Raw genomic sequence first — 23,013 nt, 5'->3', positions numbered from 1 at the left:
GTACTATGTGCTCGAAAAATCAGGTATAAGCAGCTTTTGTACATATCTATACTACTGCTCAGAATTGGTGTTGAAGGAAATGACCTTTTATACGGTACGTTCTTGCCAAACAACAGAAAGATCTTATCTGTGAATATGCTAATGCGAGCATGCTCGTTAGATTCATTCTTGTTGCCAATTAGGCATGGTTGGATAATAAAGGTGCATATTTAGCTCGATGGTGTATATTCATCCAGTCTGCGCAGCGCATACAATATAGGTTCCCCACGTATTCAGTCTTTTTTTTGGGGGGTTTTTTGGCAAATCATGGCATGTTGTTCTTTAACCTTAATATTAATGGAAAAAAAGTCCGCCGTCGTGAGATGCTGATCGCTGAACTTACTTTCCAAACACGAGAGTGAGAACGGACCCACTGGCATAAAAAGCATACCTCAGCAATGACAGGATAGAGGCCTATCGGACATCCAAGCCCTGCCAACATAATTGTCAGCATCTTTCTTCTTTCTATTCCGGCGATCAAAGAAGATGATCGGTTCGGCTACCATATAAGGCACAAGGGGCGTGCGGCATTTTCGGTGCAGCATTTTTTGGCGTTTGGGATGCACACCCTATTTTAGACGGCAGGTAACCCGGTCTTCCCATATGGCATACGGGCATGCAAGATCTTCTCACTCGAGTTGATCTCGTTAGGCACGCCCCCCTTGTCCCATCAATAAGCTTGATCTAATGTCAGGCACACAGTTATTTCAATCAATTGCACACTCTCCACTGCTCGGCTTCTGTCGGGATCTGTTATCCTTGCAACATGTATCGCACACTGCTCCATTAGCCGTACGTTACTCAAAACAGAAGCTCAAGCTTGAATGAAGAGGATGGTGTGTGTGTGTGTGTGTCGATGGTTTTGGGGTTGACCCAACGGTTGTGGCGTTTGACCGAAACGGTGCGACCGGCTGTTGCCTTAGGAGGAAAGCCGCCCGAGGAGTGCTCTGGTTGGCCGGACCGCGTCACACATGCAATAAAAACGAACCCCGCGCATGGCGATGATAGTGTTACTCTTCCCCCTTTCTCTTACTGCTGCTACTTTACCCTTTTGCTTTTACGCAAAACCTACACACACACACACATAACCACCTCTCTCTTTATACCACACACATCCTCACATAACTCGCCATGGCTCCTATCGACTCGGCTCCCATTGATCCAAATGCTCCTTTGAAGAAGAAGCCCGTATCATACAAGAACTTGGCACTTGGTGCAGGTATGTCTGATGATGAGAGGAACGGGGTTTTTCAACTGCGGGAACGGAATACGAGAGGAAGACGTGTAACAAGGGTTGAAGAAGGGGTGTACTCATTATTGCTTGGTTTCTATTCTTTTTACCAGCTCTGAACCTGTTCGAAGTATCCACACTCGGCCAGCCTTTCGAGGTCGTCAAAACACAGCTTGCTGCAAACCGTGGCCAGTCGATGGCGGAAGCACTGAAAACGATCTATAGCCGAGGCGGCGTTCTCGGCTTTTATCAGGGGCTGATTCCGTGGGCATGGATCGAGGGCGCAACCAAGGGGGCGGTCCTTCTCTTTACTGCGTCCGAGTTTGAGTATCGTTCGCGGGCAGCGGGTGCTTCTCCCTTTCTGGTAAGCACACAAGGTGGTGGTGTTTTGCTGGTTACGTGTATGCGCGTGTGTGGGTGGGCGTTTCTGTGTTGGCAACAACAACAACAGCAGCAGCGGCAGCAGCGGCAAGGAGAAGAACCTTCCATCAACTCCTCTCTTTGTGTTTATGAGCGTAAAGAAGATGCTTATCGCCGTGTTTCATGTTTCTTTTTCGATCAATGATAGGCCGGTATAATTGGTGGTATGACTGGTGGTATCGCTCAAGCTTACAGTACCATGGGCTTCTGTACGTTCATGAAGACGGTCGAAGTAACCAGACACAAGTCAGGTAAGGATGATTTCTTGTTCGCGTAACTGGACCCGTGTGTGCGTACGTGGGCTTCGGTGAGCGTGGATTACAATTCTCCTTTACTCTTTTTCTCACACACACACGCGCGGTACGCGTACACAAACATGTGATTTATCTACATCCACAGGCGCACAGGAATCAACATTCAAGATCGCTGCCGATATTTTCAAACGCGAAGGTATTGCTGGTATCAACAAGGGCGTCAATGCCGTCGCCGTCCGACAATGCACAAAGTAAGTGTCTGGTTTACATCCCCTATTGACACGCAAAAAAGAGCATGCTTGTTTGCTTACGATATCAACGATGGTTATTGTAGCTGGGCCTCGCGCTTTGGAATAACCCGTTTCACACAAGAATCCATCGTTCGTATGCGACACGGAAAGGATGCCGATGTATCCCGCGCCTCCTCCCTCGATAAAGCCATGGCTTCTATTACTGGTGGTGCCTTGTCGTGCTGGAACCAGCCCATCGAGGTTATTCGTGTTGAGATGGTATGTATCTACTAGTTGAGGTGGGGGGGGGGGCGGTGGTGCTATATGTGTGCCTGCGTGTAATGAGATGGGAGCAGATGATCTATCGTCAACAGCGGAGGATAACGGCGGAAACAGGCAATTTCTGGTTGTTTTTTTTCTATGATGGATTCACACGCTAATAATCTCTGTAATGATAGCAATCACAAGTCAAGGCTGAGGGTCGTCCTGACAAGATGTCAATCGCTACTGCAAGTAAATGGATTTACAAGAACAATGGCGTTAAGGGATTCTATCGTGGTGTATTACCCCGTATTGGTCTGGGAGCATGGCAAACGCTCTGCATGGTGGCGCTTGGCGATTATTTCCGACAGTTGTTCGGTACAAACTAATAATAGATCTTTACGGTTGCCTATAATAATAAATGTACAGCTTCTTTCTTTTACATACCCTCTGCAAAAGAGGAATAATCTTGTCAAGTGTTTACTGCCATCAGCTGATTTTTGTTGTTAAAAAATGAGCGATGACAGCAAGCAGCGTCATGTGCTATGAAACATCCGTACCTGGGCCCCTAATTATTGTTACGCCTTATATATGCTGAAATGTCTCAAGAAATGGTGTCAAAATAGCTACTATGTAGTAAAAGTAATAGCAGGTAATCTTCAGCCACCCTCACGCATGAGCGATGATGTATACACTTATAGGCATGGTACGGAAAACATGAATTCCATGCGTTATAACACTCCACCACACCGAAAAGCCAGGGCATAGTGCCCTTTTAAACAAGACGTGTCATATGACAGATATCATATTGATGTTTGGCTATGCAAATGAGCTGCCAGATTGCACTAGTCATCATGGACATCATACTAGAAGCAGGACTCTGATACATTTCGACTGAGCATTTCACGACTCCAGGTACAAGCACACCTAAAAGTAGGCATGAAAAGTATTAACACTACCATAGATCTCGATGAAAGTATCCTTGTTGTTGCTGCTTTGGTCTCTCGATCGCTACTACTGCTCATAGACTTGTCTTTGTTTCCTGACTCTTTCTTTCCACTTGAGTTTACTTAACAGTTCTAGCGTGCGATATCAAATTGTCTGTTCTTTGAGCTATCCGCTCATGACCTACAGTAGTCCCTTGTTAATTACACCTTCTTTAATTCACTTTTTGTTTATGGCAAAACATTTCTTTGCTGGCGAAGAAAATTAACGTTTCCCAAAACTCGCTAGTGATCCTCGCATGCAAATTCAGCTGCCAGTCATGACTGATGTACCCAATCTATAACATCGCATAAGAGACGTTAGTCTATGTAATACTGAGGAGCTTCTGTGTTGATGGAGGGTCCAGCATCCTATGGTATATGCCCGACGTCAATGGGATATAAAAAACCAGCTACGGTAAAGAGCTTTCTCAGTATATCTATACACGGGAAGGTTGGAGCGCGATATCTTAGAACAGTGTGCATTGTTACACGTGTAAAATAAGGATGTAGGACTTGAAGGACTGATGTGAGGTACATAACGATATACAACTTTCACGTGAGCATAGTACCGGCTGTACCCCGTATAAAGTTTACTTCAATCCACTAGCTATCAACTTTTTTCAAGGACGTACCCATGCATCTACGCACCAGAAAGCCCTATTACTGGATGGTAAATGGATAGGAAAGACTTTGGGTTGCAGTTTACAACCAACAACACCCCACTGTATACATTGTTTCATCATCAGGTCATCGTCATATCTAACCATGATCTATCAGACTGCTGAAAAAAAGGCCTTTGACCCACTTTGCATGATAACCTCTTCAGCTCTCAGATTACGTTTAAAACCGTCTCCTGTTTCTTCTATACCCATACATATCATATTTGAATCATCGTAATGGAAGCGGTGTAAGCAGTATGTCATCTGGTTAAGAAATGTAGCGATCAATTCCTGTCGTAGGACAATGTCCTCCACAAGCGAATTCTTGAAATCAGTAGCAAACATTAGCCGTTCTCGTAATTGTGCTCCTTCTTCTTGTGTCCAGTTGGCATACCAACCTCGTGAAGTTGATACCGTGACGTTAAATGAAACACAGCATAAAATCCAAGCTTGGTGCAAAGTTACAAAAAGCAAACCTTAATTCTCAGTAAAACCCGTAATCTTTATTTGCTCTCCACGTAACGGCCACTTGTCGTCGGCACTTTATCCCGCTTTTTCCATAATATATAATATATAGCCAATGTTGCCGGACAAGTACATTGGCCTCATTCTGGCCATGAGTTCCAGTTTATTTATTGGACTTTCATTCATTATAACGAAAAAGGGTCTTATGAACGCTAAACGACGCCATGGTATATACGTTGGAGCAATTCATTTTTGGGGTGCACAAAAAAGAATTGGAAAGAGTGATAAAATAAACCACAAATTCCTCTAAGATATCGGAACCACTCTGTAGGTTCCTCGGCTACTGATGGACAACACCACTACCTACGCAATTGGACGTGGTGGGCAGGGATGGGAACAAGTAAGTGTGAGATCTGATACATATGCACTGGTTTCTTGCATAAGGGTGATACGGAGGGTAATTATAATTTGATTGAAGGTTCACACCCGCACCTCTTTCTCTATCTCTCTCTCTCTCTCTTTTCTACGTTTAAACAGTGGCTGTGGGTGAAGTATTGAATTTCTCGGCATATTCATTTGCACCTGCAATTCTGGTTACGCCACTTGGATCCTTGAGCGTTATTCTGGGGTAAGGAGGAAAGGGGCAAGGGGATTGGTCGTTTTCGGCTTGGACGATGATGATTTTGGGATAGGGACACCCTCTGCGTCTGTATGATCTCTTTAACGAAGAGACATGTCCCTCTCTTATTATTCTCTCGTATAGTGCTATCTTTGCCTCCTTATTTTTGAACGAAAAGTTGGATGCCATTGGCAAGATTGGATGTTTACTATCAGTTGTGGGCGCCGTGGTCATTGTGCTCCATGCTCCTCAGGATCCAGAAGTGAAAAACATCGACGAATTACTGTTTTATGCCTTGCAACCAGGTAACGAATTAATACGGCATGAGGATTTGTGAAAGACACATACTTACTCTAATGATAATACCTATTGTTGACAGCATTTTTAATGTACTGTGTATTTGTGGTGGTTGTCACGTTCTTCATGATTTACAAAATGGTACCTCGATATGGCACACGAAATCCACTCGTATACATTTCGATCTGTTCGTTGGTTGGTTCGGTCTCGGTTATGGCAATCAAGGCCTTTGGTATTGCCTTGAAGCTTACATTTGCCGGTAACAACCAGTTCACTCATCCTTCGACGTATGCATTCGGTATTGTCGTGGTAGTCTGCATCATTACCCAAATGAATTACTTTAACAAGGCTTTGGAAACCTTCTCGACTAACGTGTACGTTCTATATCTACTTTGTGCTATGTGTGGATGGCTTTGTGGTTGATTTCGATTTGCTTGAAGAAGAACAAGCTAACACCATAGAATTGCTGTTTGTTATAGCGTTAATCCAATTTACTTTGTCTGTTTCTCGACTGCAACAATCACTGCATCAGCTATCCTGTTTCAAGGTTTCAACACTGATAATCCAGTCAACACGGTTTCTCTGATCTGTGGTTTTGTCATTATTTTTGCTGGCGTTTATTTGCTCGATTCAATTGCTCGTGGGAATGCCTCTGGATCGCATGATCGATCAGGACGTCGACACGACGAAGAGATCTACGACGAGGATGAACGATTATTATTGAGCGAAGCGACATTGATGGATAATGAAGATGCCCTTGGATTAACGGATTTGAACGAACCTGGAACTCCTCGCTCAAATAGTGGCCGTCATACACCATCATCACCACGATCGCCACGATCGCCCCGGTGAACAAATTTACAAAAAAAACAGTGGGAAAGAAGTTATACATAGACAACAACCTACCTACCCATCTTTCTACATATATATAGTACTCATTACCCCTTCCTTCTTTTATTATGCATACCAATGCTGCATCTTTTTTCGAAGATTATGTACAAAACGCAATGACAACACTCAACAACGAAAAAGCGAGGATCATCAGAACGGAAGATTTTGCTTATTCTGTAAAAGCTTACCGTTTGCTACTAAATGTGAATGATATTTCTTTTTGTTTGACAAGCTAATGGACTGTCTCTGTCTGTTACATCTTACAAATATGACGTAAAGCAAATGACTTTGTCCTTTTTGTTCCCGGAGGTAAGAGAGTATATTATCGCTTAACGGATTTGACCCTTAATCGGACGCCATGGCTGAGTAAATACTTATAGCAACAATCATAGGGGGAAAACGTACATGCTTCGAACAAGCAGCTGCGTATAAGCCATTGTTTTTGAAGTTCATTTGAACCCAGAATGCTCATATATAGCCATATATTACAGTACATTACATTAGTTAGGGCAGATTATATATTCGCACAGCTAAAAGCAAGGCGAGAGATTGTGAATTAGGGATGAGATATTTAAACTAAAAGCTTCACAGCATTTCGTCACCTCATTGCAACCCATTGCTCGCTCATACATAAAACAAAAAAAGACGTCGATTACAAGTCGCCAGCTAATGTACAAATATAGATCATATTCATAGTGAAATAGTACATTATACGATATGTTTGTTTCATCATATTGTACTTGAAAGGTGTGAGCTACTTAATTGGCTGATCTTATGCTTTCTTGGCACACTTTTTTTCGTATAGTCTATTCTGACATTGTGGCCCATTTAAACCCATAGCATGGTTCGTCTAATTCGACTCCCAACGCTGTAGCAATCCTACTATTAAAACCAAGAACAGATGGAGATGGCAAAGATGAGATAAGCTGACGATTGTCCATGGGCTGAAACTGCGCCGCTGGCCGAGCTTCCTTCATCATCCATTGCCGTTTAAATAAGAATCACTGACTGGTACCGCAATGGCTTTGTACTGGCAATTTGACGACGTGCATTGGCACGCGTTTCTGATAGGATTCCACCATTTCGTACTATAAAGGACAAGATAGATCAATTGCCTTATCCGTCTTTATCAACGAATTATTCGCAGTTATCCGGCAATGGATAACGACAATACCCAACCGTTCCGTTCTGAACTGATGGTTTCAGCGTCGGTTTATCTAGCGTGGGTGCAGTGTTTGGACAACTGAATCATGTCTTGAACAACGTGTTTGTCCCAAAGTTACAAACAGTGAACAACTCTTCAACAATCTGACCATTGCAATTATCGTCTAGTTCGTTACCATGTTTCCTTGCTAATAACGGGCTGCTGGTACTTCAAAAACCCTGATTCTTCAGCTCAGAAGCTTTGACCGGATTTTTCATCCACTGCAGTAATTGTAAATCAGTGAAAAACCACACATCTTGCCTGCCGATTATCGATTTGATAAATGCAATCAGATTTTTGGATTCGGTAGACTGGAATTTTCGGTCAAATGGGGTTTTACATATATAAATAGAAAGTGTGTTACAGCGCACAACAACAAAGTATGGACATTTTATCCATTGACATATATCTATGCAAGAACAACCTGGGTAAAATGGTTGACGGCCGCGATAAATTGGGGTGGAGATACGTTAAAGCTCACTCCGCTGAGGTTGGAGGAAATTTACAAGGCAGGTGCCTAAAGGATTAAAAGAAATTCGGTTGCCAAGGAGGAGGGCGGCGGCCGGCGGCGGCGGGTGATGTTGTGTAGTATACGTAGTAGTAGTAGTATACGTAGTAGATAGTCTATTCTTAGATACCATAGAGCTCTATGATAACTTCCCACAAGGACCTCTATCCTAGTTATCATAGAGCTCTGTGCTAACTTCCCAAAGGGTCCTCTCGAGTTACGGAACAGCTTTATACAAAACGACAGGCGATCAAATTATACTGTTATGCCGCAAAATCGGTGATGATGGCCATGGCGGTGGTGGCCATGGCATGGATGGCTGGTGTGTGGCATGGCATGGTGGTGGTGGTGGCGCTGCTTGGTGGTGGTGGTGGTGGTGTTGAACAGAGACATGTTACACAGACGTCGGTTCAGACTACTGCGTAGAACGAAATTATCATGTAAGACGCGTGTCGGCACGAAAAGCGTGGAGTAGAACCCGCGTAATCAGTGTCACTGAAATACACCGCATTGCTAAAGAAAACGTAAAATGATGAGATGGCTTCCAAAAAGATAGTAGATAGATAGGGACATCGGAACTTCTACGTGTCGATACTCGGGCCATTATCTGACAGCACTTTCTTTTTAGTCACATGAACAGTTATTGTAAGCAATGTTCGGTTATTCTAATAATCACATTTGTCGTTAGCCAGACTTGGCAGGACTTTACATTTGCCTTTGTCACAGCTTAACAACCATTCGAACATGTAGTCGCTTCTGGTTAACACACGATTGTTAAGGCACATAGTTGTTCATTGTATGAACACGTTAGCAACTTCTCACCACAGCACGTAGCCATCATATTATACTTAGCAGCATTTAGAAAGCATAAAAGTATCCACTTCATCAGATTCTCCTAGTATTTCTTTATTTATCTTTCTTTCCATTGGCTACGGTATTGATCCGTCAAAAAGACTTGACATATTCTTCTTCTGTTTTTATTGTTACGCATATTAGTCTTAATGTAGTGTGCAGTAGCATACTTCATCTTGCTAGCCAACAACCGCAGCAGTCTATCATCTCTACCATCGCATTTTATCATATCATCATGTCGCCGCTCATCATTTTTTGTGATATATTATACAATATGAGTATTTTTGACATTGCAAAAAAGATATAAAATGGCGCAGCAGCAACGCATATTACAACTGTTCTATTATCTCTGTGTTATCACCTTTGTGGCTTTACTTCTTTGTGGTTTCTCTTCGTGGTTTATCTTCGTGATAATAGCTACTCGTTTTCTTTTGTATCCTGGCTTAAGCTTTCTTCCTTTCCGACCATAGGCATTGTTTTTGTAAATGCTTGCAAGTTCTCACTGTATCAACATCGTAATATCTAAAGACTATCAAAAGCAAGTTTTGACGAAAGATTCTTGATACAAAAAATGCCCTTTCAACTGAGGCAAATGGAGACTCGTCATGGGAACAAGAAAAGAGAACGGAACCCGGTTATCAACAAGGTAAATGACTATAGTCTCACCATGTGTTGAATTCATTGATTCACTACGTTTTTTGTTCTTTGAACAAATTTATCGATCAAGATCAACCTGATGAACACTAAACCAAGCTTGAAGCAGCGACAAAGTACCTTTTGCGCAAAGTTAATACACAGGTATAATGCTACAAAGATGATTCTGTCTGTGTAGTTTTGATTATTCTTTCTTGTCATAACAACACTGTGCCTATAATTATTATAGATTTCAGAGAGCACTTATAGACAGAGGTAATGCTTTGATTATGTAATGTTGCTCTAGTTTTCTATCCGAAAATGCGCCGTAGTTTAGATTTGATGTCAGAGTCGATCTCGATTATGACGAAGAACAAGTCTAGATACATTTACAGCTTACGGTCATTGATGTACGTTTGTTTGGAGCATTTCCCAAGATACAGTGCCTAGTCTTGTAGCCCTCAAGACCATTGGTGATGGTTAAAGTAGCCTTGAGAATATATGTATTAAAATGGTGCCCTTGGAAGATAAAAATAGAAATTGTATATTTTTGCCACAGTGATAAGAGGAAGAAGACGACGGCCAATTTACAGAGAATCCGCATAGAGCAAGCTAAGATTGGAGTTGCTTTTTTGGTGGAGACAATGAAGAAGCCTAGAATAAAACGTTCTCGATCTGTATTAAGCAGAGAAGGATACTTTGCGTTATTAAGCAAGCAACCATCAACAAGGCGAATACCCTTTTTCTCTTTTTATAACAAATGCTTGCTTTGTTTTTAAACTGCTGGTTCAATGAATTATTTATCATTCAAAGCTCATTTAGCTCTTAATCAAGTACCTTTACTTTTCAAAAAAGAAGTATAATTTCACCGATGGTTCCATACTTTCAGGAATATGACGATGCATATGATGATAGATTGTGATGGGTTGTTGTTGAGATAATGGGGTTTAAGCTCGGGTTGGAGTAATTTGGGGAACAATATATACTTCAATATCTACAGGCACAACAACGAAGTACATTTGATGGTTCGAAACGTAACGTGGATAACCACATCCTACGTAAACAGCGTGTATTGTAGATTAGCACATGGCGTAGGCGTAACAAGATCGCTTTGACTTGAGCTGGTTTTAGTATCGTTTTTATTTTATAATGATTGACAATGCTGCGTATGGGGGCTATATCACTCCTCTAGCATGTGGACCATCTACTGCAATAGCAAAGTTTCGCGAGTTACAGGCGCAAGCATTGATTCCACGCGCAGAAAATGACATAGTCAGGATACACTATACAATCCGCATGAGGTATAATAACAGGCCAAGACCACTAATGAGGGTGACACAAAGTCAATATGAGTGCAACCATAGGGATGTTAATTCATCATGCAAAAAAGTTGCTTTTCCCTTTACTCCAAATTGAAGAACCCAAGTGAAACTTTGCCAAGACATCAAGTAGAGCGTGCAAAGAAAAAAGTAAGATAGCATTTATGATATAGAGCAAAGAACAATAAAAGAGCAACTACAAGAAAGCAAAGAGCGAGAGCGAGAAAGGTCTATATACGGTGTGTGTGTGTCTGTGTGTGTGTGTGTTTGTGGTTATGTATGACATGTGTTTAAATTGAAGATTGTGCGAGTGTATGAATAATGTTATATATAGAAAGTAGTATATATCTATAGAAGAGAGAAAGTGAGCTATAATTATATATGGCGTTGGCGGCGAAAGTTGGAGACGAGAGAGAACGGAGGCGAGGGTGGTTATGACGATTGTTCAAAGGGACGTTTGGTGGATAAATGTGACGGTAGAGAAGATGAGTGTAGGAAGGGAAAATAATGCTTAGCAAGGGCAAAAGTCGGTGGAATGAGGACCAGCGCAGTTGGCACACTTGTTGCTGTCCTTGCGGGAAGATGAATTGCTATCAAAGTGGTTGGTGAAAATGGAAAAATGCAACGTGGGGCTTAGGTTGGGCCGAGGAAATGCGCCAAGAATCGACTGCTCTGTGATCGTAGGTCCACCATTACTACTACTACTACTACTACTACTGCTGCTGCTGCTGCTGCTAGCACCACCTTCAGATGATGCATTGCTGTAATAATTGTAACTGTTCTGGCTGCTGCTTGAGCTGCTGCTGCTGGTGTCGCTACGAGGGCTTGGATTGTCGTAGTAGCGCGGACCTGCGGAGGACGCTTTCGGAGGTTCTTGATAATGGGATGCCCGAGGCGATGCAGTACTTGAGAACGACGTAGACTGTTGCTGCTGGCGGATCTTGCCAAGCGTTGTCGAGATGTTTGAAGGTGTGTTTTTGTTGTGTTGCCGGCTGCTTTGGCTTCGGACGCTGAAGGCTGCAGCAGTGGCGACGGACGATAAGTGTCTACCTGTGGCTAGGATCACCATACTGTTTGTTTACGTAAAGAGAAAAGCTGGAAGAAAGGAGTGGGATGATGAATTGACAGGCAGTGAAAGAAAAAAAAAAGTTGCGTGTTGTTGTTGTCTTTCTAGTACGAGAAAGAAATATAAAAAGAAGCCGCTTGGATTGAAAGAAAGGAGCCCCCCCGCTCAGGGCTCAATGCCATTATATTTTGCAATTCCGGGAAAATCGGAAAAAGATTTTGCAGACTTCCCGGTGTGAGTCAAAACGTTCGGAATCCCGGAATGGAAATGCAACGCACGCTGTCGTCATTTTCCCTTTGTGTTATTTTTAATCTTTTTTTACTCTCTCTCCTGTACTTCTAGTCCTTCACCACGGCAACTTATATAAGCAGCTCCTCCTCCCTTCCTTCTTTAAGTGTACAGCTCTTGCACCGCATCGGTAACAAATGGGATCGATTCGCCCTTCATGTCAATGTCCTCAAGGAACTTGTAGGGGAACTCCACCAGATGGCCGCGGACCTTGCTCAGCTCCTCGCGAATCACCGACACCGGCATGTTGTTGTCATACACATGGCCAATATTAATCTTGCCTTGATCCGGGTAGAAGCTGTGGTATTGTTCCCAGTTGGTCACTAAAAACACAGAAATAAAGTAAAGGGAAGCATGAGTTTGGGGCGTGATACGACGATCGGGCTACATGGTTCCACGCGAGCTGGGGTTGTTGTTGTTGTTGCGTACCGTTATCGTCAGGCACACAATGGAACACGTTTCGGAATGCGGCAGTATTCGTGGCAGCTGTGTTGCACCATAGATTGACCGTGTCGGGGTGGCACGGGTCCATGACCAGATTATCCTCCTCGGTACCCGTCATATCTAACTGTGGAGTTGGCAACGGGAGCATGGCGTCGCTCACCTGATCCAGAGCCTGTGATGGCAGCAAGCCCAAGTGTTCTCTCCACAATTGACGACGCAACGTAGCAGCAAACTTGGAGGCTTCATACTATTCGAGAGATATGTTTGTCACAATATTCCAGGGGAGTGTGCTACACCGTTTGAACTATAGCAAAAAAAAAAAAGAAATAACCTACGTAGCGACCATTCATACGCGACGGAATAGTTTCTTGATCTTCCACCAGCAATGCAATCTCAGAGTCTCGATCACCGCATTGCGAGCGGTCGTTGAGATTGGCAGAACCCATGATAACCACACGGTCTAAAAACGAGCATCATGAGTGCTACAGCTTGGTGGATTACACTTTGCCGGGTATTATTTCTCTTTCCTTACCGTCGGCGATCAACAATTTCGCATGGATATATGATTCCTCGGAAACGTAGCTATCACGCTCCTCTTGCTCAGCAGCAGCGTCGCGTGGCTGCGAGTCTTTGGTATCTGTCACCCACGGCTCGTCTGCAAGGTTACCGCCATCCTTCATAGCATAGCTAGCAATCGAATCGCGGGCAATACAAGCATCGGCATCATATACTTCAGCAGACCACTTGATCTTGGCATTGCCACCTGAAACGGCGGTTTGTTCGACTTGTTCTTCCAGTGGGACCACAACGTCCGAGGTATAACCGGCAGCTCGGACGAGCATTTCCTCCATCTATTATCATCATACAACAACAAACCCAACCCCCGCGGGGGCCCGTCAGCACACCAACACCAGTATCCCTTGTGCTGCTTACTTACCTTGCGACGGTTGATACGGTCATAACTGCGAAGACTGAAGAAACGGATGTACTTGTCAGGATCAATGCCTGCTGCCTTGAGTTTTTGCACAATGCTCTTGCTGTCGCGGCAGATGGAAATGTATTGGTAATACATAATCAAGCTGTTTGCGCGTGGCAGTAAAAAAAAAAAGAAGAAAAATGAGTATCATTGAGCCGATCATCCTGTTCATTCCCCACATCTTACCGTGCATTAGCAGCTTCTTTAGTCGCCAGATCGGCTGGGAAAGCAGGCATGAGGGGCATCAATACAAAGATTTTGAAATCCTCGTCGCGCTCTTCATGGGCACGGACGATTCGCTTAAAGATAGCCTGGCCAATCTGGTTCTTTAGAATGCTCTCAGGATCTTCTTCAGTAGCAGTGACTACGCAGAAATAATGGTATCAGCTCTCATCCTTTTTTTTTCGTGTTTGGTATATGCTTGCAATGTTCTAGAAGTACTTACTAAAGAATTGGTTTTCGATATAAACGTAGTGTTTGGCCTCATAGATTGTGCTCATGTATGCGTTTTGGATCGAGTGCTAATAATAACTTCCCAATCAGCTTTCTCTTTTCACTTTTATCTATTGCAGAATTGTTTCTGTACCTCAGTGTCAAGACCTAGACTCCATTCACCAATGCTTCGAAGAACTTGAGCTCGACATGTGCCATGAATGCCACGCGTTCCTGGCTCGAAGCGATGAAGATGACGGTTGGGCTGATTGTCATCGCCAATTCTAAAGTGCTGGCGCTGACTCAATCCACCAAGTGGAGGTTGGATGAAAGGCACCTTTTCCTTATCTTCAGCCTTCTCGTGCTTGACATAGTTCCATCGCTCACAGAAATGACGGCAGACATCCAAGACAGGGCCACCCAGCTAAAGTATATCTGCTTTAGTACTTTTCTTCTATTTCCTGTGCTTGCTAAGGCTTTAAAGCAAAATAAAAAGAAAGGAGACTCACCATACAAAGCGATATGTCGTGCCATGGCATACGAGGCATGATTGTTTTATCGATAAGCATCATATCATGGTTTTGAACTATAGAGTCGATTAGTTACCCATGTTAAATTTTCTTTGCCATGTGTCAGACCTACCATCCTTGAAATCGCAGACTCTTGCATCACTATAGTCCTGGCCTGTTGTTCATTGCAAATTTGGATGCATCAGTAACATCGCTTACTCTTCAGCCTTTCTTTACTCACCTGGGAACATATTTAAGCCTGCTTCCGGACCTTGGAAATCAGCAAGCTGATGGTCGTGGGTGTCCCATCGACTAGAAAAAATTAGCGCCCCAAATGCAACATAAATAAGGATCAGCAAATAACACCTAATATATACTAAGCACACGACGATGGCATACAAAGAAAGTATTAAGCGTACCCGAAGCACAAGTCAATACCACCCAAGAACGCAATTCTTTGATCAACAACAACGAATTTTTCATGATGACTCCAGAAGAACGTTCCTCCGATAGCATGGTCGGGGTGTCTTTGAACTAGATGTATCAAAGGAGAGTCAGCAACAAAGATGCTGCAGCTGTTTTGTAAAATCAAATAAAAAGATTACGCACCGACAATGTTTTCATGCAGATTTTGCAGCCAGTCCTTGGTGTGTCTACTATCCAGCGTCATGGCAACGTTCACCTCCTATAATGTCACAAAAGAAGAAGAACACGGCGTTACGATACCTTATTCCCAAGTACCTTCTTTTCTTGTTCCATCCTCCATACCTTGTACACGACAATGTAGATCTTGACACCTTCTTCAGCCTTACGCTTCAGCAACGCATCGATGCGATACTCGGGATACTTGGATGCAGGTCGGCGAAGGTACTGTGTTTTAAATGTGACCGAAGGAGAAATGCGTGAGTGTTCAATTGCTGATGAACACCGATGAACAGTAATAAATAGAATATTTAGGACTTACCAGCTCAGGTGTCTAATCCAGATTACAGCAGTCAGCACCATCGGTCAGTCATCTAATGTTCAAATGAAGCTCCACACCCCACCTTATGCTCTTTTTTCTCTTACCAGCCACCAATCCTCGATGAAAATAACATGTTTTGCGTTTTCTAATGCTTCAGAGACGGCCCTGAGTTTTTTAGGGCGATATTAGAATCGACCGTTCTCTCTCTCTCTCTCTCTCTCCAAAACATGGACTATAAAGGTAGTAAAGTGAAAAAACAGTATGTTTTACCAGCAGTAGTCATGGCCATCAACAAAGTACTTTACACTGGCGTCATGACGTACAGGAGCGAACGACCCATAACGATGTGTGGTGGACTGATACTTGTGCTCGCGCTCTTCTTCTGTCTCCTTGTGGAAGATGTTCTTGACCTTGCGCTCTACTTTATGAGTGAAGCTGTTGAAGAACGTGGTAATACCTGAAGTACACGCCATTTTTTCCCTTTCTTAAAAAAAAGTTGAAAGAGGCAAGGAAGGAAGGAAGGAAGGAAGAGGAAAAAAATAGGAGGTGTTGAAGTGCGACGACGCAGGTCTATATAAACAGTTTGTGCAGTGTAACGTAGCAACCAGCAAGAGCATCCGTCATGCTATAGTGCTTTTCCAGCCTACGCGGCACAAACATTAGTCTGTCAGTCCAAAAATTCATGCACCCGTCGTCATGGCGGTCTTGTTGCTGTGCGGAGCCCCTCGACAATGGAAAGAAAAAAGGGTGGGAGGACGCGCCCGTCCAAGGCTACAAAGATCGTCAATAACTCGGGTCGGAAGTGGTATATCTAGTATCCTTGGCAACACCTGCGTTGCTATTCTTTTACGCATCCTCGTCGGTTTAGAAAAATCATATGCAAGATGGGGAATAGTATCTCCTCCTCAAATTAGAAAAAAAAAAGCTCCCTCTCTCCCTTCCGATCGATTGTTTTCTTTTTTACAGTGGCTCTCGTACACAAAGTTTGACAAATTTCTACAAGGATGGTTAATCCTTCGTCCCTAAAAGGCCAAAACAGGCAAAAATAAAGCAACTGTTCGACGTTGTACCATGTGGCACGAATCTCAGCCAGCCAGCCAGCCACCTTTTCCCGATTTCCCGTAAAACAGGGTCGCACCTTTATCCTTTCTAAAGACGAGACTAATGCTGCGGTCGTCGTGCTTTCAAGTGTGACACTTATGATATCAGTCCCAGCAGCTGTTGGAAATGCAAGCAAGCAGTGTGAACGCCCGCGTAATACAGCTGAATCGTGTTGAGAAAGGACAAAGTCGTATGTTTTTTTTGCATGCAGCGAGCCAAACAACAGCATGCACCCTCAACATAATTTCCAATTTATGATTACTTCGCTGATGTTTGCAAGGGCACTTTTACTCTTCTTTGAAATGAACTGATTGACCTTTTGTGTTCTACTTGTCGTTTGCACTTGTTGTTATAATTATAGTCTTCTCTGGTAGTGCTCCTCGCGACATAGTTTCCCCTTATGATGCATCACTTTGTATATTGAAGAGTAAAATAATACATCTATAGCAGCTAGCCGGTTAAAAAAATATTCGGCAGCCGAAAAGAAACAACTGAAAATACCCCTTCCATGCAGCTGGAATGCCTTATGAAATGTAAGCTGTGTCGAGTAAGCCGTACGTGCTGCTAGCTTATGCTCTCCTTTATACTCTAATTCTTAGCCGAAGATGCACTTTCTTGAATCTTTGAATACATGTAGCCCAAATAGATGATGCCATTACTGAGCGCAATTGTGGAGGGCCGAGGCATTGTGTCACATAAAGCGTCGCAATCCGCCAAGACCTGATTTTTTTCTGGCCAATTTTGCGAAACTTACAAGTATGGTAAGAAGGATGTAAACTACCAAATGTATACGATTGAAATTCGATTTTTAAATGACTCAATGAACGCTGCGCTCGTGAAAGTATGTCCGCTTTAGTCTGGTCTCAAAAGTGGGAGAATAAAAAAACCCTGATCAGAGGAAACAGGGAAAAGGTCGAAAGGGGGAAGGAAAAAGAAATCTAAGGGAGGGAGAGCATGGATAAAGACATGGAGTAATGATTAGAAAAGGGATATCAAGCTAGAGGACAGGGTGCAGGATGGCATTTTTTTGTGATTTTGCATTTGTTTTATTTTATACTAATATATATACTATACAGGGACAGGAGGTAGAGGATCAATCCACTTGAGAAGGTCGGCGCCAGGTTCCGCATCAAAATACTGTGCCAGGGTGTTGGTGCGCATCAATTTCAGCAAGTATTTTGCAGATGATAGGCCATGTGGTGCGTAAGTGCTGTATGCGTCGAGGTGATTGCGGCTGGGAGTGGGGCGGTTGGTTTAAGACATAGGACAGTGGGTCTGCAGTGCAGTTATGGCTGAAGCAAAGGCGAGTATGCATGCGCAGACACTGAGTTGCGTGTTGTTCGTTGAAGTCGGGGTGGCGGCATGTTGCACAGCATTTGCGTTTTCCACCAGGCAACCAGCCAAGACGCCAGCGAATGCAGCGACTACGGTCCTTGTTCGACAATGGCAACCATAGATTGGGATAAACCCCCCAGGGTGGCACGGCAAGCTGCAAGGTTTGTGGCTCCTTCAGGGGCAGTGCAGGTTGCTGCTAGGCCAACTCGAAGATACTGGCGGATGAAGGCCTCAAAGTCGGGCGCAGAGTGTTCGTCACGGGGTGTAGTAGGAATGGTTTGTCAAAGTGGCGAGTTAGTGAGTGCTTTCCAATGACTGCCTGGTTGTGTAGTAATGGTGGGCAGAAGACATGTGAGTAGAGCATCATCGGGTAGGAAATGGGCACGTCGTAGGAACTTGGCTTGCAGAATTGCAGTTCTTTCGTGCATGCTTGGCAATTTCGCTAGGTGGTGCATTACTTTTGTTTCAGAATGTGAGTGGGCGCCATAAACCATTCGTATGCATGTACTCTGTGCTTGCTCAAGGGCTTTGAGCTGTGTTTTGGGGAAGGAGGTAACTGCAAGACCATACTCAAGTTTTGGGCGGATAAATTGGGCATAGAGTCTGCTGGCCAGCATTTGAGAGAGCCCAGATGGGTTGAGGCCAATACCATTGAGGGTGTGCATACTAGTGATGGCGGATGTTGTGTTGCAGGCGACAAGCTTTTTGCCGTCCAACCGGCCTTTGGCTGTGATGGGAACTCGAAGGTACGTGAATGATGTCGCGGTGGGGATGTCGATGCCATAAAGCTGGTAAGTGGCTGTTGACCGGGTGTGCTGAACAATGACACATATCTCAGAACTCCACCTGTATCCCAATCGATAGCTATGTTGCTCGCAAAGATCGAGAAGCTGTTGGAGCTCTGCAGGCGTGCTGAGGAGGGCAACATCATCAGCATACAGGAGGCATTGCAAACGCGGTACAGCTGCTGGTGGTTGAAAATCGGCGTCGAGCGTTATGTCGTGGCGGAGCAACTAGGATGATCCTCCATTCCTGATAAGTGCGGGTAGACTATTTATATAGAGTGAGTACAGAAAAGGGGAGAGGATGGAGCCTTGTTGTAGGACCCCCGTTGCAGGAGAGAACCGGTGAGACACAGCGTTCGAAAGTAAAATTTCTATGAAGACATCATCAAATAAGTGCTTGGGCAAGGCGAAGAGAAGAGGTGGTGAATGGGGGCGGAGCAGGGTCCAAATAACTTCGCGGTCAACTGTATCGTATGCAGATTTGATATCCAAAAACGCCAATGTTGGGACGTGGCCATGATCGAGTTTGTGTATGCAGCAGAGTTCTTGTAGGCAGAAAGCTTGGTCGAGTGCGCTGCGGGCAGGTCGAAAACCACCTTGCGCCAGATCCAAAGGCGGGCTTGATGACTGGAGAGGCGCATGGAGGCAGTATTCGAGTGTTTTCCAGAGGACGGACGCAAAACTGATCAGCTGGTAGTTCGCGGGGTTATTGGGTTCCCCTTTTTTGTAGATCAGAACTAGCACCATTCCTCGTCGATCTTTTTCATATGTGTTGGCTCGGCTCATGTTTGTTCATACCAATTGCGCGTCGCCACTTTTTGTAGCAGTATTCACATCGCTCTACTAGGCGTTGGAGCTCGGCTGTCCAGTAGTCGTTGCGTCGTTGCTGGCACCCAACTGTAGAACCGAGGATATTATCCAATACTGATTAGATGGTGTCGTAAATACGACCAGTAATGTTCTCAATGAGGCCCGGTAGTAGAGGAGATGCTCGTGCAGATGCAAGGAATTGATGTGTTTCGTTACTGATGCCTACCAAATGTATACAGGATTTCTCCTTCGATTTGGCGCCTTGATTTTTTTCAGTTTTGCGCTAGGGTGAGTATTCCATTGGCGAAAAGATGTTTTTACTTGGCGCAACATTTTTTTTCATTTTGGCGTTATGCTTGTGTGCTGCCAACTAATAGTTCCTTTGGCGATGTATAGCTTGTGCTAAGTGTTGCCCATCATTATCTATTATTGATAGACGTTAGTATAATAAAGATTCTATATATGATATTGTGGATAAATTCGTGGTGTTTGGTGCTGACGATGTTATCTTCGCTGCACTATTTTTGAATGGGAACAAGGAACGGGATAAATTTCTTTTTAGCTCCCGTTGCATGTTGGGAAAAATATTGGTGTATTGGAGGAGTTTTAAATCTGTCGCTACGAAATTGGAGAAGCATTTTCTACAGTTACTTATTTGTCTCATTACCATGGAAACTCAAGACTCCCAACCTGCTACTATGGAAACTGAAGGCACATCTACAGGCCCTCAAACCACTACTGCGGCGCTAGAGAAGAAACCTTCAGACAAAGGTAATCACTAGCAATAATACAATTGAAAAAAATTAATTGTTTCTATAGCAGACTGTTTACTAAGATACTGATAATATTATTCCTATAAAAAATAAGATTTTTAATTAAAATAAAATTGAATTATTATATAATAAAAAAATAAAATATGGATAATGATAATAATTTAAATGATATATTAAATAATGAAATAAATAAATAAATTAATTGCAGAACAATGGATATTTTTAGATAAAAATTGGAATATCTTAAATAACAAATATAACCATTGTACAGAAATCAAAGATATAAAAAATAATAATATTAAAATAGTAAAGGATGTTTTATTAAATCAATTAGGATATATTCCTGTTTTTTATTTTTTAAACTGTATTTATAGTACTTCTGAATACCCTGGTCCATATAAGGAAATTGATAAAGGTTTATTAATCTTATATCATATGGTAAGTGGTAAATCAGGTAGGGATATGCATGAATTTATGTCATATACTACATATTACTCACTATGATGAATAAATTATAACAATAAAATGTATTATTGATTTATATATAATAAATAAAGTACAATTTGATATTTAATATAAATATTTTGTTAGTTTATATTTATAAATTTAAGATATTAAAAAAATAATTTAAAAATATATAAAATTTAAAATTATTTATCATTATTTATTTATTAAAAAGAATATTAATAATTTTTACCATTGTAAAAAAAAGAAACTAAAACATATTATTCATAATAAATAAAAATTTGTAAAATAAAACATAAATAATTTTAATAATTGAAAGTAGCGGAATGGTAATGAGCACCCCCTCCTTTAGGCAAGGAACACCTGGACGCAGCCTAACTTGACAATGAGATTTAGAGGTAATGGGTTGGTGAGGGTGTCCAAGCCCATTACGTGTTTTCAATAATAAAAACTTTCCTTAAATTATATATAATTAATAATTTAAAATTAATGATTATTCATCGCATATAATAGAAAACAATTGAATTTTATTATTTAAAAAAAATAATCATATTAAATATGTATAAATTAAATAGTATTAATGTTGATATTACTGAGTATATGAAAGTTTTTATGGAAATGTTTGGAAATTGTATTGTTATGAGTATGAAAAATGATGAAGATAAAAATAAAATAAAAAAAGAAATAAAAAAAATAAATAGTGTATTAGATAATAAAATAAAAGAAAAAAGATGGTGTGCTAAAAAATTTTATTTAAAAATATATGATATTAAAGATAAAAAAGAAACTATTTTAAATTATTATAAAGAAAAATATAGTTTATATAAAATAGCTGTTTCTGAATATATTAAAAAAAATAAAAAGAATATGGAAATATATATAGAATTTGTTGGTAAAAAAGATATAAAAAATGAAAATTATCTTAATTATGATGATCATAAAGTATATATTGAAACCATTGGTAAAAGAAAAAAAGAAAATTTATATAATGATTTATTAAAATTAGATAAACAATGTTTAACATATGGGTTTGATATAAATCAGGATAAATATGGTAAATTAAAAGCAAAAGAAATATGGTATAAATATATTACAAAAGAATGGTCAATTGTTGATATTATTAGTTATGATCCATCATATTTAACAAAAAATATAAAAAAAATGGTGGAAAAGGTAGATGAAAATGTTAAATGGTTAAAAGAGGAATATGGATATCAAATGAGATGAATAAATTATAACAATAAAATGTATTATTGATTTATATATAATAAATAAAGTACAATTTGATATTTAATATAAATATTTTGTTAGTTTATATTTATAAATTTAAGATATTAAAAAAATAATTTAAAAATATATAAAATTTAAAATTATTTATCATTATTTATTTATTAAAAAGAATATTAATAATTTTTACCATTGTAAAAAAAAGAAACTAAAACATATTATTCATAATAAATAAAAATTTGTAAAATAAAACATAAATAATTTTAATAATTGAAAGTAGCGGAATGGTAATGAGCACCCCCTCCTTTAGGCAAGGAACACCTGGACGCAGCCTAACTTGACAATGAGATTTAGAGGTAATGGGTTGGTGAGGGTGTCCAAGCCCATTACGTGTTTTCAATAATAAAAACTTTCCTTAAATTATATATAATTAATAATTTAAAATTTATGATTATTCATCTATATAAAAAATTTTGGCATTCTAATTATAGAAGATTAATAAAAAAAATTGATACAGATTTAAATAAAATGTTTTCAAATATAAAAATTAGAATTATATCATCTTTATTAAATAATCCATCATCATTTAAAAATGTGACATTATATATTGATGGTCATGATGGCAAAATAAAATATTATGATCCTGATACAAAAACAAAAGATATAAAATCATATAAATTAGATGGTCCTGGATTAAGAACCCAAATAGTTGTTGATAGTAACCAAATGATTATATATATATCTAAAAGTGATAAATGTGGTAAAGGCAGTGATGGAACAATGTTTCTTGAAATGAAATTATATAATAAGATGCATATAGGAGATTGTTTAGCAATGGATGGTGGTTATAATATATATAATAATAAATTTAAAGAAGAAAGTCTAAATAAAGGAAAAGATTTTTCAAATAAAAATTTTGTTTATCCTATAAGAAAAGAAAATAATAAGAATTTAACAGCAATAGAATTAC

The 23,013-nt window shown here is 41.0% G+C and overlaps 6 protein-coding genes across 6 annotated transcripts; 3 read left to right on the top strand and 3 right to left on the bottom strand.

The window, feature by feature from the left end:
• The first annotated feature begins 1,059 nt into the window (after positions 1-1,059).
• On the top strand, positions 1,060-2,902 carry BDB00DRAFT_825253 (mitochondrial carrier domain-containing protein). Its single transcript, XM_053123659.1, has 6 exons — positions 1,060-1,258; positions 1,384-1,634; positions 1,839-1,941; positions 2,090-2,195; positions 2,279-2,453; positions 2,633-2,902. Exons 1-6 carry the CDS (start codon positions 1,171-1,173, stop codon positions 2,822-2,824), a joined length of 915 nt encoding a protein of 304 aa, XP_052979321.1. The 5' UTR covers positions 1,060-1,170; the 3' UTR covers positions 2,825-2,902.
• A 1,758-nt stretch (positions 2,903-4,660) lies between these two features.
• On the top strand, positions 4,661-6,483 carry BDB00DRAFT_908650 (magnesium transporter NIPA-domain-containing protein; the record flags this gene model as incomplete). Its single annotated transcript, XM_053128626.1, has 6 exons — positions 4,661-4,772; positions 4,877-4,945; positions 5,083-5,173; positions 5,309-5,469; positions 5,544-5,835; positions 5,941-6,483. The coding sequence occupies 6 exons, from the start codon at positions 4,661-4,663 to the stop codon at positions 6,311-6,313; spliced, it is 1,098 nt and encodes a 365-aa protein (XP_052979320.1). The 3' UTR covers positions 6,314-6,483.
• A 3,264-nt stretch (positions 6,484-9,747) lies between these two features.
• BDB00DRAFT_825233 (uncharacterized protein) lies at positions 9,748-10,647 on the top strand. Its single transcript, XM_053123658.1, has 2 exons — positions 9,748-10,224; positions 10,387-10,647. The coding sequence occupies exons 1-2, from the start codon at positions 10,026-10,028 to the stop codon at positions 10,410-10,412; spliced, it is 225 nt and encodes a 74-aa protein (XP_052979319.1). The 5' UTR covers positions 9,748-10,025; the 3' UTR covers positions 10,413-10,647.
• Positions 10,648-12,069: 1,422 nt separating this feature from the next.
• Positions 12,070-15,392, bottom strand: BDB00DRAFT_825220 (uncharacterized protein). The gene is made up of 14 exons (XM_053123657.1): positions 15,352-15,392; positions 15,193-15,268; positions 15,003-15,117; positions 14,825-14,895; positions 14,717-14,758; positions 14,584-14,660; positions 14,229-14,498; positions 14,088-14,163; positions 13,829-14,006; positions 13,604-13,745; positions 13,199-13,517; positions 13,002-13,126; positions 12,652-12,913; positions 12,070-12,545 (listed from the first exon to the last, which is right to left on the bottom strand). The coding sequence occupies exons 2-14, from the start codon at positions 15,251-15,253 to the stop codon at positions 12,325-12,327; spliced, it is 1,959 nt and encodes a 652-aa protein (XP_052979318.1). The 5' UTR covers positions 15,254-15,268; positions 15,352-15,392; the 3' UTR covers positions 12,070-12,324.
• Positions 15,393-15,547: 155 nt separating this feature from the next.
• Positions 15,548-16,080, bottom strand: BDB00DRAFT_825218 (uncharacterized protein). The gene is made up of 2 exons (XM_053123656.1): positions 15,818-16,080; positions 15,548-15,712 (listed from the first exon to the last, which is right to left on the bottom strand). Exons 1-2 carry the CDS (start codon positions 16,018-16,020, stop codon positions 15,631-15,633), a joined length of 285 nt encoding a protein of 94 aa, XP_052979317.1. The 5' UTR covers positions 16,021-16,080; the 3' UTR covers positions 15,548-15,630.
• A 2,184-nt stretch (positions 16,081-18,264) lies between these two features.
• Positions 18,265-19,515, bottom strand: BDB00DRAFT_764344 (uncharacterized protein; the record flags this gene model as incomplete). The annotated part of the gene is made up of 2 exons (XM_053119452.1): positions 18,265-18,722; positions 19,452-19,515. The coding sequence occupies 2 exons, from the start codon at positions 19,513-19,515 to the stop codon at positions 18,265-18,267; spliced, it is 522 nt and encodes a 173-aa protein (XP_052979316.1).
• Between the last annotated feature and the right edge of the window lie 3,498 nt (positions 19,516-23,013).

This window comes from Zychaea mexicana (assembly GCF_025766255.1).
Source record: "Zychaea mexicana strain RSA 1403 chromosome Unknown BDB00scaffold_40, whole genome shotgun sequence".
Taxonomy (NCBI): Eukaryota; Fungi; Mucoromycota; class Mucoromycetes; order Mucorales; family Lichtheimiaceae; genus Zychaea; species Zychaea mexicana.
The sequence above is the reverse complement of the archived record's forward strand: the minus strand, read 5'-3'. Positions and strand labels throughout refer to the sequence as shown.

What these genes read in the sequence shown, in the direction of transcription:
- BDB00DRAFT_825253 (XM_053123659.1), top strand. Translation starts at nt 1,171, where the DNA reads ATGGCTCCTATCGACTCGGCTCCCATTGATCCAAATGCTCCTTTGAAG. An exon ending in CGGGTGCTTCTCCCTTTCTG is followed by an intron (nt 1,635 to 1,838) that starts GTAAGCACACAA and finishes GATCAATGATAG; the next exon opens with GCCGGTATAATTGGTGGTAT. An exon ending in GCCGTCCGACAATGCACAAA is followed by an intron (nt 2,196 to 2,278) that starts GTAAGTGTCTGG and finishes TGGTTATTGTAG; the next exon opens with CTGGGCCTCGCGCTTTGGAA.
- BDB00DRAFT_825233 (XM_053123658.1), top strand. Translation starts at nt 10,026, where the DNA reads ATGGTTAAAGTAGCCTTGAGAATATATGTATTAAAATGGTGCCCTTGG. An exon ending in TAGAATAAAACGTTCTCGAT is followed by an intron (nt 10,225 to 10,386) that starts CTGTATTAAGCA and finishes TTAATCAAGTAC; the next exon opens with CTTTACTTTTCAAAAAAGAA.
- BDB00DRAFT_825220 (XM_053123657.1), bottom strand. Translation starts at nt 15,253, where the DNA reads ATGACGCTGGATAGTAGACACACCAAGGACTGGCTGCAAAATCTGCAT. An exon ending in AGGCTTAAATATGTTCCCAG is followed by an intron (nt 14,759 to 14,824) that starts GTGAGTAAAGAA and finishes AATGAACAACAG; the next exon opens with GCCAGGACTATAGTGATGCA. An exon ending in CGCGTATGAATGGTCGCTAC is followed by an intron (nt 12,914 to 13,001) that starts GTAGGTTATTTC and finishes TCTCTCGAATAG; the next exon opens with TATGAAGCCTCCAAGTTTGC.
- BDB00DRAFT_825218 (XM_053123656.1), bottom strand. Translation starts at nt 16,020, where the DNA reads ATGGCGTGTACTTCAGGTATTACCACGTTCTTCAACAGCTTCACTCAT. An exon ending in GATGGCCATGACTACTGCTG is followed by an intron (nt 15,713 to 15,817) that starts GTAAAACATACT and finishes TAAAAAACTCAG; the next exon opens with GGCCGTCTCTGAAGCATTAG.